At 31.1% G+C, this 16,290-nt stretch overlaps 1 protein-coding gene across 1 annotated transcript; it reads right to left on the reverse strand.

Annotated features, from left to right (window-relative positions):
- Positions 1-926: 926 nt before the first annotated feature.
- LOC122317833 (basic leucine zipper and W2 domain-containing protein 2-like) lies at positions 927-9,088 on the reverse strand. Its single transcript, XM_043134871.1, has 8 exons — positions 8,927-9,088; positions 7,684-7,707; positions 6,615-6,720; positions 6,441-6,509; positions 5,285-5,778; positions 4,709-4,970; positions 1,638-1,846; positions 927-1,300 (listed from the first exon to the last, which is right to left on the reverse strand). Exons 1-8 carry the CDS (start codon positions 8,929-8,931, stop codon positions 1,234-1,236), a joined length of 1,236 nt encoding a protein of 411 aa, XP_042990805.1. The 5' UTR covers positions 8,932-9,088; the 3' UTR covers positions 927-1,233.
- Between the last annotated feature and the right edge of the window lie 7,202 nt (positions 9,089-16,290).

Below are 16,290 nucleotides of genomic sequence, written 5' to 3' on the forward strand. Positions count from 1 at the left end.
ACCAATTCCGCCAAAAGGACATATTAGCATAAAAGGAAAAAACTTGAGGTGTTTGACTAAAGGAACATACTTTAGTCACAAAAGGATTACACAAAAGTAAATCTAATATAGTTTGATGTAGTCTGTCAAATTGTAAAGTTACTTTTATTGTAAAGTAGATCTAACGAATTTCATAAAATTATATTAGTTAATGAGTTTATTTTATGTAATCTCTTTGTATATGTACCAGTTCTCACATACAAGTCTTTGAGATTTACGCTCGTTAAAAATTATTAGTATCGGACGGTAACCCGCTCTTTATAGGCCAAGAGAAAAGATTCCTTGATGCAAAGGTGGCCCATAAGCTACAAGTGGCAGCCACAGGCCCACAACAACATGGAGAATCTTCTCCCCACAAGGGAAAGGAGACCTTATTATAAATTAGTCTATTCTTAGGACAAAACACACCGTACATCACTCAAACGATAAATTTTAAGAAAAATTTAATTTATAAAATTCAAAATCTAAAATTTATCTTCTAAATTAAATTATGACATAAATACTTTAATAAATATACTTTATACACGACTTAATAATAGAAGTTTTCCTCTATTATTCTTTTTTAAATTCTTCTATTTTTTAATTTAGTTTTTTTATTATATTTTCAGTTTATTCTTTTTAATTTTTCATTTTGTATGTATTTTCTTCAATTTTTTGGGAGACTTGTTCAATAAAAAAGTTCCTAAAAATTGAATGCTTAAAATAAATACTTACAAATTAAAAAAATTATAATGATGAAATGAGATAAACCTTATTATGTATCCAAACTTAGCCTTAGCATCCATATGGAAAGTTTTTTGTGCTTAAACACGTTTAAACCAACACTGATGGAGAAACTAAATTGTCACATAATTTTCCCTAATTATGGACAATCTTGGCTAATAATATAGGCATAACATTTGAGAATCTCCCTTAACATGGTAAAGCATACACTGTTATTACATAGACATGCCCCATCAAGTAAAGTCCAGGCAAGGACTATGACGAGTGACAACCAAGTGTAATTAATTATTAAAGAGTAGTAAACCATAAGGGTTTATCATATCTTCAACCAGCACACCAAAGTACAATGACATATAAAAAAATAAAAAAAACATAATTCGGAAATTTATGAGTTCATATCACAGAGAGTGGATAGAAATTAGATGGGAGGATAAAAGAACCCGCATTTGCAACTGACATCAGTGGCTTCACCTATTCCTCTTCTTCGGCCTCCTCCAGCCAATTCACAAAGGGTTCCAGGGCCTTCACAAATGTTTGTCTGTTGCATTTTCCAACACGAAGTTAGTTACAAGAAAAATGAAAAAGGAATGCACATCAAACACCCAACGGAATTTTATTCACATTGTCCCAACAAAAAAGGTGTTTTCATGGCGTATAAGAAATGACCCATTATACCAAATTCTGCCTACATAATGTTATCTCAGAGTCCATATCCTGTACAATGGGAAGAAGAAACCTCAATGGCACCACAATAAAAATATATCTTGAGTTGACATAATGGGAGCCAATCTCCGGCAAACTACTATTAACTAGAAAAAAACTCAATGTCCCGCATTTCAAATATCCTGACAGTGGAAATTAAATAACTTGCATACCTGCCCTTTGGGTTTGATCCTTTACGGAACCAGTGCAGAATGGTGTCTTCTGCAAGCACATCCTGGTCATAGAGAGACCTCACAATCTCAGGGAACAGCTTCATGAGCTTAGTATCCTCATAGCATTGCATCTGAACTTTGTATAGGAGTTCCAGCTCAAGTTTCCCATTTATGCAGAAAGTATTCAATAGTTTTGCCCATGTTTTCACCTGTATCACAAAAGACACCTCCACCATCTATTTAAAGCCATCTTTTTCCTCAAAGGAGATTAGAAACTTAAAAATCTAGTTTTTTACAGTACACATACAAGCACTCTCAAAAGGCTTCTTGAAAAACCTTCATTCAGTTAGCTTTCACAATATCCATACAATCCAATTTTACTGCAGATGCAATTAGTGGTATCTATCTGCATTAGCAGAAACTACCACTCTCAAGATGGTTATGCATTTAAATGATATAACAAATGACAGCTAAATTTGTATAAAATGTAAATCACTGATGTAATATGATGTGACTTGCAGAATCAACTTTAGGAAAAAGGTTTGATTGATCCTCTTCTCTTTCCCTCTTTTGAACTGTGAGATTTACTGTGATCAATAAACCAAAACCTAATATGAGAGCACGGGCATGAGGTACAATGTAATCAAAGCAGAAGAAAAAAACAAGAGAAGACAGAAAAAACCATTGCCCGTGTTTGGCATGCCAATTCTTACAAAATTTCTCCAAATGTTTAAAAAAAAAAAAAAATCCAAAATCAAACAAAACAACTTCAAATTTAAAAAAATACCCTATTTCAACTTTTCATCCAATCATTACACATACAAAAAAACCAAACAACTTTATACAAAAATCAAAACAAAAACTACTCTTAAAAAATTATATTCAAACTTTTTCAACTCTATCATCCACTTTCACAAACCCCAACACAAAACATATTTCCAACAAACTTTTCATTCAAGATTTCCTCTCCCTTAACAAAACCCAATAAACAATATTTCTCAAAAATGCACAATTTTCACAAAATCAGCAAACCAAACATGGCCATTGATTTTTCACAAAATCTAAGGAAGTTTAGAAAGAAAAACTGTGGAAAAGTAAATGGATTTTCTTGTCACAATGGTGCAACAATTGCGAAAGTGAGTTCCAATCATTTTTTCTTTTTTTTTTAGCCTGGGATTTGAGAAGAGAAGGCTGACAGCACCTTCTGTGAACCTCGGCCTTGACTTTGGGGTGAAAGCTTGAAGAAAATTGATTGTTATAGGAGCAATAGATCTAGCAGTGTGTAACAACCCAAAGAAAGCCAAAGCCACATCTGGACCCATCATCCAAAAAGAGTAGACAATGTTACAATTGGAGCCTTTATGTCAGCGAACCTCTCTAAGGCAAGGCTTTTCGGACCCACCCATGCAAAGTAAACCCCAATCCCGTGCAACACCCCCTCGGAAGTTTTCCTACACAGAACTAGTTAAATTGCTGGCTTTTCACCATGGGGTAGGGCCCCAAACGATTATTTGCACCCATGAGGAGCCTTTTGGAATAATTATAGAGAGCAAGAACTTCTTCGACCGAAGTAATGTTGAAACGCCCCAATGGAAGGCTCAAACTACATAGCCTATACTCCAAAATGACTAGTCAATGATACAATTGGAGCACCATTGAAACCTTATAAAGAGCAAGAACTTCTCATTCCCAAGCAATGCGGGATCCCATACATCACCTACCATTATCCTTATCATAAGAGGTATCACAAATGTGGGATCCCATTCACCACCTTCCTATACTCACTCAATACGGGGTATCACAATCTCCCCCCTTAAGTTTGTAACGGTCAAGCCAGTCCACCATAGTTGGCATGTCTTAGACCAACACTTCTAGTTGGGATTAGCTCTAACACCATCTATAACAACCCAAGGAAGTCTCAAACCACAAATAGGTCCAAACTCCAAAAAGATTGGTCAATGTTACAATCAGGCCTAGTTTGGATAGAGAGATGCTTCCACCTCATCCTATCCCATCTCATTTCATCTCATCCCGTCTCATCTTAATATCCAAACATCACAAACACATATACTTTTCAGTTTCAAATATTCAACTTTTCATCTAATCATTACCTAATTATAAAAATTATATTATAACAATATTTTAACTTTATAATATTTTTAATCAAATTTTTCTCTCTCCTTTCCCAAAACCCCATAAAACATTTTAACTCAAAGCATTTCTAACTCATCTCATCTCAACTCAAATATCTCACTACTATTCTCAAACCATCTCAACTCACCATCCAAACCAGGCCTTAGAGTTCCTTCGAATAATGATAAAAGCAAGATTTTCTCCCTCCAAAGCAATGTGGGATGCCATTCACCACCTTCCAATACTCACTCAGTAAGAGGTATCACATAGAGACTTTATAAGGTGTTTGGAAAAAACATACTTGTTTATTTATTTTTCTTTTATTATGGAACCCATGGAGGGAGCTGCTGCCAAAGCTATCTAGACTATTGACAGTACTTATATTTGGTTTTTGAGGCCCTAGTGTCCCTTTCATAAAGCTGAAAACCTGAGAGGAAATGGTTGCATGAAAACTGATATTTAATTACTCAAAACTTTTTAAGAAGTAGGACTCTAAGACTCCTAACAGCTAAGAATCACACTTGTGACTCAAATCTATCTCAACCACCCGTTCTCTCTCCTATATGGATCTGGTTTTATCCACCAAAGAACTATTTGCTTTATACCTTCTTTAAGCAGCCCTTAATCCATTCATAAACTAACTATTTTACCATCACAAAGTAGTTTTACCAATTTGCTAAAATTAACAAACAATTCACAATGAATCAGTTGACACCTATATCAAAAAGAAACTTTCTAAAAATTAAAATTCTAGATTTAAAAGGAAATGCTAGGTTTGCAGGTGTGACACAATCGATCTTGCATTTTCATTCAACCCTTTCCCATCCTCCCTGCCAATCACACTCTACATTTATTTATTCAACACATGTAAGTCAGTTTATATTAACTGTTAAGGAAAACACACAAAACTAGTCAATTACTATAATAAATGAATATACCTGGCGTAGAGCTGCATTAGCATTTTGTTGCTGGTTCTTTCCAGACCACTGAACGGCATCCATTATGACATCCCACAGAATCCTCACAATATCAGTGTCTGGCAATTTAGCATCTTTAACACGCTGCTTTGCTGTTTCGATGACTTCAGATATATCCGCCTTCTCTGTTAACTGGGTTGTTAAAGTAGATTTCATGTCCTTAAGCTTCACTTCAAATATTTTCTTATCATTGTATTCAACCAAAGCTACCAGCCCTTCTTTGCTGAAATGTCGGCAATAACAGACAGATTATTTCCAAATTACGTTTTAAGCAGGCAACAAGAGTGCTGAAAAAGGGGAAGGCAGAAAAAAATAAGGAGGACTGAAGTGATACCAACTCAAAGAAATAAATAAAAGAAATATTCCCTCTAGCAACTAAAACATCTACTTTGTATATCAGAGGACAGAAAGCATCACTCATGCTGGGGAGATCCGTGCAAGAAACAATATAATGGTGGGTCTGGAGTTAGAGAGAGGGAACAGTATCTTAAAAACCATATGTAACAACATTTCCACAAGAAAATGGCAAAAACTCACGTGAAATGCTCTGAGAAGCCCTCAGGAGATCGTTTTGCAGATGGCAAAAAGTCCAGAAGATTGTCTTCGACCTTACCCCTCTTCAGTATGGATATCAAATCATCGAGGTTGTTATCAATCAGGTATTCCTTAAAGAAGTCAGTTATAAAAGAAAGAACTAGCCCTTTTGCCACAAGGTTATCCTTGAGCAGTGGCTGGAACACAGTCTCCGGAGGAAGACCTGATAGCTTCTGAGAGAAAGCAAGTGCCGTGAAAATTGCCAGCTTCTTCCTCTCATTTTCCTCGAAAAGCTCCAAGGACTGCAGAAATCTTCGCATGACATTTTCGAGATTTTTTATGAGAAATGGCTTCCGCCTTAAAATTTTCTGTATGTAGATAACAGAAGGTAAGATGGCTTCACGTTTAGGCTCAGAATCTATTATAGAGTAAGGATGACGCTCCCCCTCATCAGGTTTGGTAGTTCCAGGTTGTGTGCGCCCCCCTATGAAAACAACCTGCAGTTCCCAACAAGTTGGATTATTTTGACACTTAATTGTTAAGAAGTGAAAAATAATCAAGTGATACAAACTATTAAAAATGAACAAGTAAATAAATATAACTTAAACTGGCAGCCAACCATATGTAAAAAGGAAAACACCAAACGCTATATATTTTTTTCCTTGAAGAAATAGATAAAAGGTGTGTTAAACTTACTATCACCTAAGACACACTTTTATCCCATATGAAATGATAAAATCAGGTGTAAAGATTCATTTAATAGGTAAAAAAGATTTTTTGATGGGTAATATAGTACGTAAAAACATATTGATACACAAAAAGAACCAGGTTCTTTTTTATGACTGCCCTCCTAATCCAGATGAGAAATTTAGTAGTTGAACAATAATCATCTATCATTGAAGTATCATAAATGTAAACTTTAGCATTTGAGGAATCATCCACTATAATTGAAGCATCATGCCAAAAACCACCTACTACATGGATGCTGTGGATGTATTTTCCGCATCAAATGTTAACTAGAATCAAAGCTCAGGATCACCATTCTTTAGGTATAATAATAAGCATCCAGTGAAACTGATAAAAGGATTATTTTTTGCTTTTTTTTTTTTTTTAATAAAGGAGATAATATATATATATATCTAAAGGGCAAGAAGCATGCCTCAAAAAAGGTGTCACCGTATCTTGAGAAGTTAAGCTCTGAAGATTCAATACTCTTAGCGACAAGTTCCTGCAGGTAGCAGATAAGGTTAGGTACATAAAACAATGGATGAGGGCACAGAACAGACGTGCACATTCACAGTTGATAAGATACAATTGCAAAAGTAACAATTACCAAATCACCAGCATTATCCAAATAAATCTGGACCACTGCATCCGAAAACGCTGCAGGGTCCAGCGGCGCTGCGATGTTCCGTTTGCGGGTCTTAATCCGCGTACCACTGCACATGTGGATCAATATAAACAAATAAGAACAAGGTTGGAAGTAAAAACTCGTAGGAGCAGCAACAGCAGTGGTAGAAGTAATACTGCTAGTAATGATGTTATACGAGGCAAGATACAGATGTAAATACAAAATTTACAAATGTATCCTAGAAAAACAAGATCAGATATCACTTATTCCCAAAATAAAAATACAATGGGATTATTGGTACCTTCTCAATGGGAAATTTTATTTTTATAATAAGCTTCAACACAATCAAATAAAATTAAGGTTAAATATGAGTGCGTGGTGCACCCCAAACAAAAACACAATAGTCTTTATAAATGAAACATTTTTTTATCAGTAATCTTTATGAATGAAACAATTGGAGGCCTTTCCCAATCACACCTAACCCTTATAGCACAAAAGAATATACTAAGCACTGGATACAATGTTCACAAGTAGGTTTTCACAACCCAGATGCCAAGTTCAATCATTTTCTTTAAGTAAAAGAAAAACCAAAACAGAATCACAACAAAGAAGTTGTAAAAGAATAACAAAATACATGCAATGAAGCATCAAAGTAGCATCTGATAACTTCAGCGTAGCTATATAACAATGGATCATTCAACACAATCTATGCAAGAAACAGACCAAATTTTAAAAATTAACCAAAAGACCATAGGACCAAAGAAACGTACATCCCAATAATTTGTTTTATGAGTAAATTTAGATCCCCATATGATTGAGACTAGTGTAAAAATTTGGCATGGGGTATTCCTCCATCCCATTTTTTCTTTTGGCAACCCAAGACAGCATAAAATCAAGATTTGAAATATTTTCTCTCTTTCTTATTGTTTTCATCAACAATTACTGAAAGAAAAACATGGAACACTATATTTCATCAATTAAATTTATCTAAATTCCCAAAATCCAGTGAACAAATCAGCTCATGTAAAGTATAAACAGAGAAACATCTTACCCAAGAGTGGGCTTCTCCTTCGAGCTACAGAATTGAAACCAAAAGACTCAATCAGTAATTTTGAGCTATAACATTAAGACAAAAAAAATAATGGCTTTCACAAAATATAATAAATAGATCATAATTTATGTAGCACAAGCAGGCTTTTTCCAGATAAAGCATTCCAAACCAATCACAATAGAAATCAGATAAAGGCATCAAGAAAAATTATTTCCCGGAAAACAAAGCATCCAAAAGGAAAAAAATGTAGTACCTGAATTGAGTATTAAAGATGGTGAATGGAATCCCAAATTGTTTGGGAGGAGGAGGTTCTTACACTATATAATGATTCCAAGGGGCTCAAATCATTACATTGACTAGTCTTTTGAAGTAAAGGCTCAAGTGTGGTTTGGGATTTCCTTGGATTTTTATAAATGGTATTGGAGCCAATCAAATAAACTAGAACTGTGGAACTTGAGTATCATCACCTATGATGGAATGGCTGACGAGGATATCAAGGATTTAAAAGATAGGGATTATAATTCCCTTAATCGAGCATGAGAGGTGGTGGATAGATCTCCAATTGCTTAGGGAGAAGTTCTCACCCTTCATAATAATTCCATAGGTACTTATAAAAAAAAAATTATAATAATTCCATAGGTCTACAATTATAGCATTGACTGGTAATTTTAGAGTACAGCTCATACATTGATTGGGCTTTCCTTAAGTTGTTACAAAATTCCCCCCACCCCAACCCCTGCATATCTTGGAAAGCAATATACCCCATACAGAAAAGAAGCCCCCTGAGTTTTCAATAATAAATTACGTCCAAGATTATTTCTTTTGTCAAAATATGGATCGGAAGGGAAAACCCGATAAAAAGCAAACAAAAATTTCTTCCATTTTTCCTTTGTTATGGAAAATAATAAAAAAAAGAAAATCCTTGTAAAATTGTTCTCCATAGCAAACACTAAAAACCTATAAGATCGAATAATTCGACAGAAAATTGAAAAACCTACAAGACCGAATAATTCAACAAGAACCCAAAGCAAGCAAACTCACCAAGAACATCATCAACAAAAATATGAAGAACTTAACAAATCAAAAAATCGCATAGATTTATTAGATCGGCAGGGAAAAAGGAAAAAGCATTGGCTAGAAAATACGGTTTAAAGTTCGCGTGTTATACCTAGAAAATCAGATCTGCGAAGAAACCAAGAAACAAATCAGATGCCAAGTCAGGGATAGAGAAATAGAGAGTTACCTCATAAACCAAGACGAGGTGTGATCGGCGGTGATGTGAGTCTGTGAATCTCTCTGCGTCCGGAGTTCCTGCGGGCTGCGATTGGAGACAGAGGGAATGACTCGTATTGGGAGGGGGGGTCTTTGGGAAAGATATTTATTCGTATTCGTAGACACGAACCATTACGTGAGTATTAAGATTGATAAAAACATATAAATATATATATATATATATTTATATTTATATAAATTTTATGTACACCATGTTTCATATATTTTATTCATATAATTTGTCACATCATTTATTTATATAAAATAATTATTTTAATCAAGTAGTAATAATATGTACTGCCTGATACAAATATGGTAAACATCAAATATATAAAATTTTATGTGAAATAATTTAATTTAAAAGATTAATTTTAAAATTTAAATTTTATAAATTAAATTTTATTATTTAATAATGTTAGTGTTATTTTACAAAAATATGAATACAATAATTTTTCTAATTTTTTTATTTAACGAAATCGTTTATCAAATTTAAAATTTACCTAAAAGATTTTTCTTTTTTAATAAACTATCGCACTATTATTATGATAAGATCCTATGTAGATATAGAACTGATTTTAATTTATTTTATATAATTATTATAAAGTTATCAAATTAAAAAAATATATAAAATATAATAAATAATTTTAATTTTTTTAATCTCAAAATAATAATAATAATAATAAATAATATTTTGATAATATTTTATATAACTTTCATTTCAAATCATTTCATCTCAACTCACTCTCCAAATCTCACCTTAGAATTCATGCCTGACTTCTGAACTAGAATAAAAATATGGATACACATAAAATAAGTCTTACAAAATTTATTAAATATTTTAATTACAAATGTTATGACACCTACTTTATAGTTTATCTTTCTCATTTTAGATTTTAAACTTCAGATAGCAACTTTAAGAGATCTAAATTCTCTTGTAATATTATATGCATATTTGTAATGTACAACTTTATTTCTTGTATGTCACGTGTGCGAATAAAACATGAGTTATAATAAAGACACAATTTTTTTAAAAAACTTTTTTAAATAGAAGACATTTTAGGTTTAAAAAGAAAAAAGAAAAAAGAAAAAAAATGGCTATACTTCTGCAACCATTTTATATGAAAATGAGTATAAAGATTAAATAAATAAATAAAAAGAAAAAAAAAAGTTGAGAGTATAAAGAGCAAACCGAGAAAGAATTATTATAACTTAATTTATGGGTGCAAATATGTTTAAAGTGTAATCAGTCTAGTCCGATCCGTTAATCCACAGGAGAATTTTTGGATTAAATCAAAAATTTTGATTCACCCTTTTTCAAATCGAGAACGGGCTAATTACTCTTATAGATCAGAACAAACCATTAGCTATCGATCTGGCAAATCTATAGTCCAATTTGGTTTGAGTCATTGTAAAATTAGCTAAATATACAAAAAATCTAAAATCACTTTTAATGTGTATTTTCAACCTAACTATATAAAAAAAACCCACTCTTTTTACAGTTTTGAATATCAACTTTTTAATTTTATTTGCACATTATGTACTTAAAAATAGTCTAAAAAATAGAAAATTTTATCAAAATTATCCATATCCGTCCATGAGAATTAGCAATCATTACAATAAAGTTAAAAACAAAAAATAATGAAAATGAAATTAAAAAATACAATATCATCCAAATTTTAAATACAAAACATATACATAATAAATACTTCATTGGTCAAAGATGTTAAATAATAATTTTCATTTCCATAGATACTTCGTACTTACTTACAACTTAGATATCTTACAAAAAAAAAAAAATTACCTGATTACTTTAATTAGATGTAAATACTAGAGTATGTATCTATATATAGTATTATAACTTATCATATGATATATTAGTTAATTGATAGTGTATTAGTTAATACTTAATAGTTAATAGGATATTTAATATTTTATATGATTAATGATGATTGATTAGATCAAAATTACATAATTAATTTATACAGCTACTATATAAAAAATATTTTAAAAAACTATGTATACACTTCAGTTGGTCCGATCTAAAAAATTCACATCCTAGATTGAACTGAAAATTAAAATTCTAAAATTATATAGACCAAAACCAACCAATATACTTATCAATTTGGTTCGATCGAGCTTTTTGGTCCAGACCAGTAAAGTTACACCCCTAAATCTGCTTTAGTAATCATATAAGTTGGCTCATTCATATCTCGATAAATTGGCCATGTCAAAATGAAGAGTAAATTAAACCAACCATATTTTTTAAGAAAGAGTTCAATAACTTACCAATTTTGGCAAAAAAACCAAGCAATCTTATTTGTTCTTCCGTTTTTAGTGTTGGAGGAGACTCTTTTTTTCCAAATTTTTTCAGTTTAATTTTTTAAAATTTATCTTTTAAATTAAATTATATTACGCAGTTGATACAAGGTGTAAAAACTTTCAAAAAGAATTATTTTTTAGGGGTTAGAAAAAATTAATTTTAACCCTTTGAAAGCGGGCAACGGGCCATGACCCCCAATCTTCATGTTTTTATGAAATGGGCTTTGCTAGATACAGTTGGCTGTACGGAATGAATAAAAAAAATTATAAAAAAATTATTTTATATTCAGGGAGACCTACATGAATAAAAAAAAGTTATAAAAATAATTTTTTTTTTCATGTAGGTCCCGTATGAATTCACTTTTTTCTCCACGACTGCACGCCGACTGCATTTCCCGACTGTAAAAAGTATTTCTCTTATGAAATGATGGAAATTCATTAGATTTATCATTATAATCCACTGTACTTCCAATGATTTACAAATACACGAGGCTCCTGTTATAAAAATAAAACAAGATATCATATTTAATATCAATCAGCCCACATTTTAGCAGTAAAATGATTATCAAACACTTCTAAAGGATCACATATAGAAGGAGTGATGATAAAAAATAAAAAAATAAAAATAAAAATCTTAGGATGGCTCAATTGGTCTTTATTATTTTGAGATTAACAAGGTGTATGTAAGATATAAGTATATAAATGATAATATATATATATTTCTATTAGTTTAAACTTTCGGAATAAGCGATAAGTCAGATTTTATTATTTATATTTATATCTTTTAAGTTTTAACACTCCTCACGTGAGGGCTAAAAACTCCCTTAATAAGTGACCCGACATATAAAATATTTGATTAATTGACTGAAATGTAGGGTTAGCATTTGAATTCAGAACTTTTGTTTTAAGGAAAAATATAGTTGCAAGCACAATTGTGTATTAATCTGCGCACTAATTTAATGTAACTGGTCAAAAAGTAGATTTTATTGAAAACAGTGTTAATTTAAATTTTAAGTATAAATGAATCAGTATTGATATACAGATTAGTACACGACTTTACTTGTATGTAACAAAACTCTTGTTTTAATACCAATAGTGTGGCATGTGTTCTTAACCTATTAAAGTGTAGCATTTCAATTATAATCATTGTTATTAATATAGTACTATAAAAGACTTAAGTATTTGGAGAGAGGGAGAGAGAGAGAGAGAGTAAATTCTTGTATTTTCAAAGGGCTGTACAAAAATCTTTTATGAATACTTGATAATTTTTATAATTTTTATATTATATATTAAACTGATAATGAGAAAACGCAAGTGTACCCTTAGAAGGAGGGTATGTAAAATAATTATTATGTGAAGATACAATAGAATTTGGATCAATTCATGTCTCAATATAAAAGAGAGAGAGAGAGAGAGAGAGAGAGAGATGAACTAGAGAAAAAAAAATTACATCTTTATAAATTAATAATTTGAGATGTAAATTAAAGAGATATAAAATAAAAATAAAAAATTGAATAGAAGTTGAGATTTGTAAAGAAGAGAGAAATATGATAAATCAATTAGAGATGGCCAATTACATAAATCTGGGTTAATTAATTTTCTTTATTTGGGATTTTCTTTTTAAGAAAGTTTGGAATCCCTTCTTCCACTACGGCCTTGGGCGACTCTTCTACTGGTGAAAAAGTCGGCTCTGGTTAAAAATATAAAAAATTATAGAATTAAATAATGAAATGAAAACCAATTAGCTACTAGTGACTATTCAGGTTACCTGGGTTGTAGGAATCAAGCACAGCCTAGCTTGAGCCTTGGGCAACCCAAGTGGCAACTCAGGCCTCCTATTGTTTTTAGGAAAAAGCTAGGATCCCGCTCTCCCACTTTATTTTGTATTTTTTTTTTCAGTGATTAAAAAAATATTATTTAATAATATTATAAATTTATTTTAAAAATATTTTAAAAGTATTTTATAAAATAACATGAAATTTTTCCTAGCGGTTGCCCGACACATCCTTGTTTTTAAGTTTTTAACTAATTTTTAGATTTTCTTTATCTATTTTTTAAATTTTAAAACGGGCCTGCCATGTCAGATTTTCATGAGATAATCTAGCATAAACAAAGGAAGACTTATTACAACTACGAAAGTAAATTAACACAGGAAAATGATGGTATGATCTATATATTTGATCTTTTATTTTAAAGTTTATGTATTTTTTTAATTTTTCTTTTTATTTAACAGTTAAGAAACTAGAAAGTGACTATTAATGTAATGGTATAGTTTTTCTTTTTAAATATTTAAAAAATTAAAAAAAAAATAAGAAATATAATTTACACTTGAGGACACACCCAACTATCAAACCATAGCGACATATTAGCAGCGTCCAGAAAGGAAATGAAAATCGTTAAGCGAAATGGTAAGCATGCCAAACCTAAGGACTTTTTTGGTACTCAACACTTGTTTTTTAAAAAACTCCATTAAACTAATAAGATGGATTTTTATTAAAAATGCAGTTTTACTATGTATAAATAAAGTTGTGTACTAATTCACGTATCAATATTGATTCATTCATATTTAAAATTTAAATTAATATTATTTTTAATAAAATCTATTTTTTTATCAATCATATTAAATTTATGCACATATTAATATGTAGTTGTACTTGTAACTAAATTTTTCTATAAAAATATGGCTCTTATCTCTAAAATAATATGTTTTAGTATTCAAAATAATGAATTAAATATCTTCAAAAATCCCCAATACTTGAATTTTAAAAAATAGAAACTTTCAATCTTCATAATTCCTTAAAATTATTCATCCTCATCTTTTTATATATATGATATGGATTATACATGCAAAGCACGTGCTTGATTCTCCGTACGTGTACGAAGAAGACGAGAACTAGCTAATAAAACTAACTCTTAAGAGGACATCTAATGTCATTAACAGCGAGTTAAATGAGATGAGTTGAAATAAAAATTAAAAATTAAATAAAATATTATTTTTTAATAATATTATTATTATTTTAAAATTTGAAAAAGTTGAATTATTTATTATATTTTATGTAAAAATTTGTGAAAATTATAATGATGAGATGGGTTGAGATGATTTTAATATCCAGAGCTTATTAAAATAAATAATTTAACTTTTTTAAATCTTAAAATAAAAATAATATTAAAAATAATATTTTAATTTTTAATAATATTTTATTTAATTTTTAATTTTAATCTTAACTCAACTCTTCTTATCTATTAAAATGAACGAGTCTTCATCCCCTCTCAAAAATTGGGCAGAGTATTGGTAGTATTAGATCATAGATGTACATACCAATTGATACGGTACTAAGTGCGTATGCATGCATCTGTTCCTGCATGAAGGTTTCATAAGGCAATTGATCTAAGCATAAAATGAGAATAAAATAACGGCTTGAAAATGAAAACTCAGAGAAAAATGAATGAAGGTAATCAAGAGGAGGTTAAATATTCTTAATTTGATATTATCTTAATATTATTTTTATAATTATCAAATCAAAATTAATTATAATACTATTTAGATTTAGTTAATGTATATTATTTTGATTAGAATACTTATTTATTTCACTCGACTTCTTTCTCTATAAGTAAGGGTCTACATCATGTATTCATGTACACTTGATAATAGAAAAGATGTAACCCTCAAAGTCTCTCTTTCCTTCTCTTTTCTCCATCTCCTTTTCTATTTCATTTTATTTTCTTTTTATAAGAATAAAAAAGAAATGATATTTGTAGTTATATAGTGTACAAGTTCCACATACTTCATTTGAATTTTTTTTTAAAAAAAAAATCTAAAATTTATTTATTTAAAAAAAAAATACACGAAACTTGCATATCCTTAGGCTATTATAAGCCAATCGTTTGTATGCCACTAATAACGAAAGGCACCCAATCTAAGATTTTTAAAGAAGACTCAAAATTCTATAAAGTGAAAACAAAGTGCAAATAGCATACCAAATCTTCTCTTAAATCATAAGTCCTTGGTTCGATTGCACAAGGAACTCAATCTGTAAGTGACTATTTTGCTCAACTTATTGCTGTTTAGGAGGAGCTTTATAATTATAGACCTTCCTCATTGCTCCTATGGGCTTTGCACTTGTAAGGCCTTAAAATCTATTGATGAGGCTCAACAAATAGATTGTATATTCAAATTTTTAATGGGACTGAATGACACATATGATAGCATCAGAGGGCAGATTATACCCAAGAACCCTATGCCCTCCTTGGATAGGATTTTTTCCTTAGTTTTGCAAGAAGAAAGACAAAGATAGACTCGATCTCTTGTACTACATGTTTCTGAATCTTCAATTTTAGTTGTTTTCACAACCTTGCAAAGAAGAAAGAAAGGTTTGAAATTACATGCTATCATTGTGGCAAAACTGGTCATGCCAAGGAGAAGTGCTATCGACTGATTGGCTTCCCTCCCAACTTCAGGTTCACAAAATCTAAACCAGGAATGCCCTCAGCTGCACATTCAGCTAATCAAGTTACATCACAAGTCCAGGAGAAAGGGACTGTACATTGTCCACAACTGCCTCTAACTGAAGCTTAACTTCAACAACTTGTTGCTCTTGTCAATACTCAGACATCTCAGCTTAACCTCAATGACTCCATTGCAACCCCCACAAATGCTACACCTAGTTCCTCTCATTGCTCCAATATGGCAGGTATGCAATACTGTCTCTCAACTATTTTTAATGCACTAGATTCCTCTATTTTTTCTACTAACCATCACCAACACCTCACTTCCATTTCTCATCAAAAATTCAATAATCTTCATTCCACACCTTGGATTCTTGACACTGGAGTTACAAATCACATGGTCTGCTCCACATCTTTTCTCACTTCCATCATCCCTCTATTTTTTCTGCTAACCATCACCAGCACCTCACTTCCATTTCTCATAAAAAATGCGATAATCTTCATTCCACACCTTGGATTCTTGACACTGGAGCTACAAATCACATGGTCTGCTTCACATCTTTTCTCACT

This window comes from Carya illinoinensis, chromosome 8 (assembly GCF_018687715.1).
Source record: "Carya illinoinensis cultivar Pawnee chromosome 8, C.illinoinensisPawnee_v1, whole genome shotgun sequence".
NCBI lineage: Eukaryota > Viridiplantae > Streptophyta > Magnoliopsida > Fagales > Juglandaceae > Carya > Carya illinoinensis.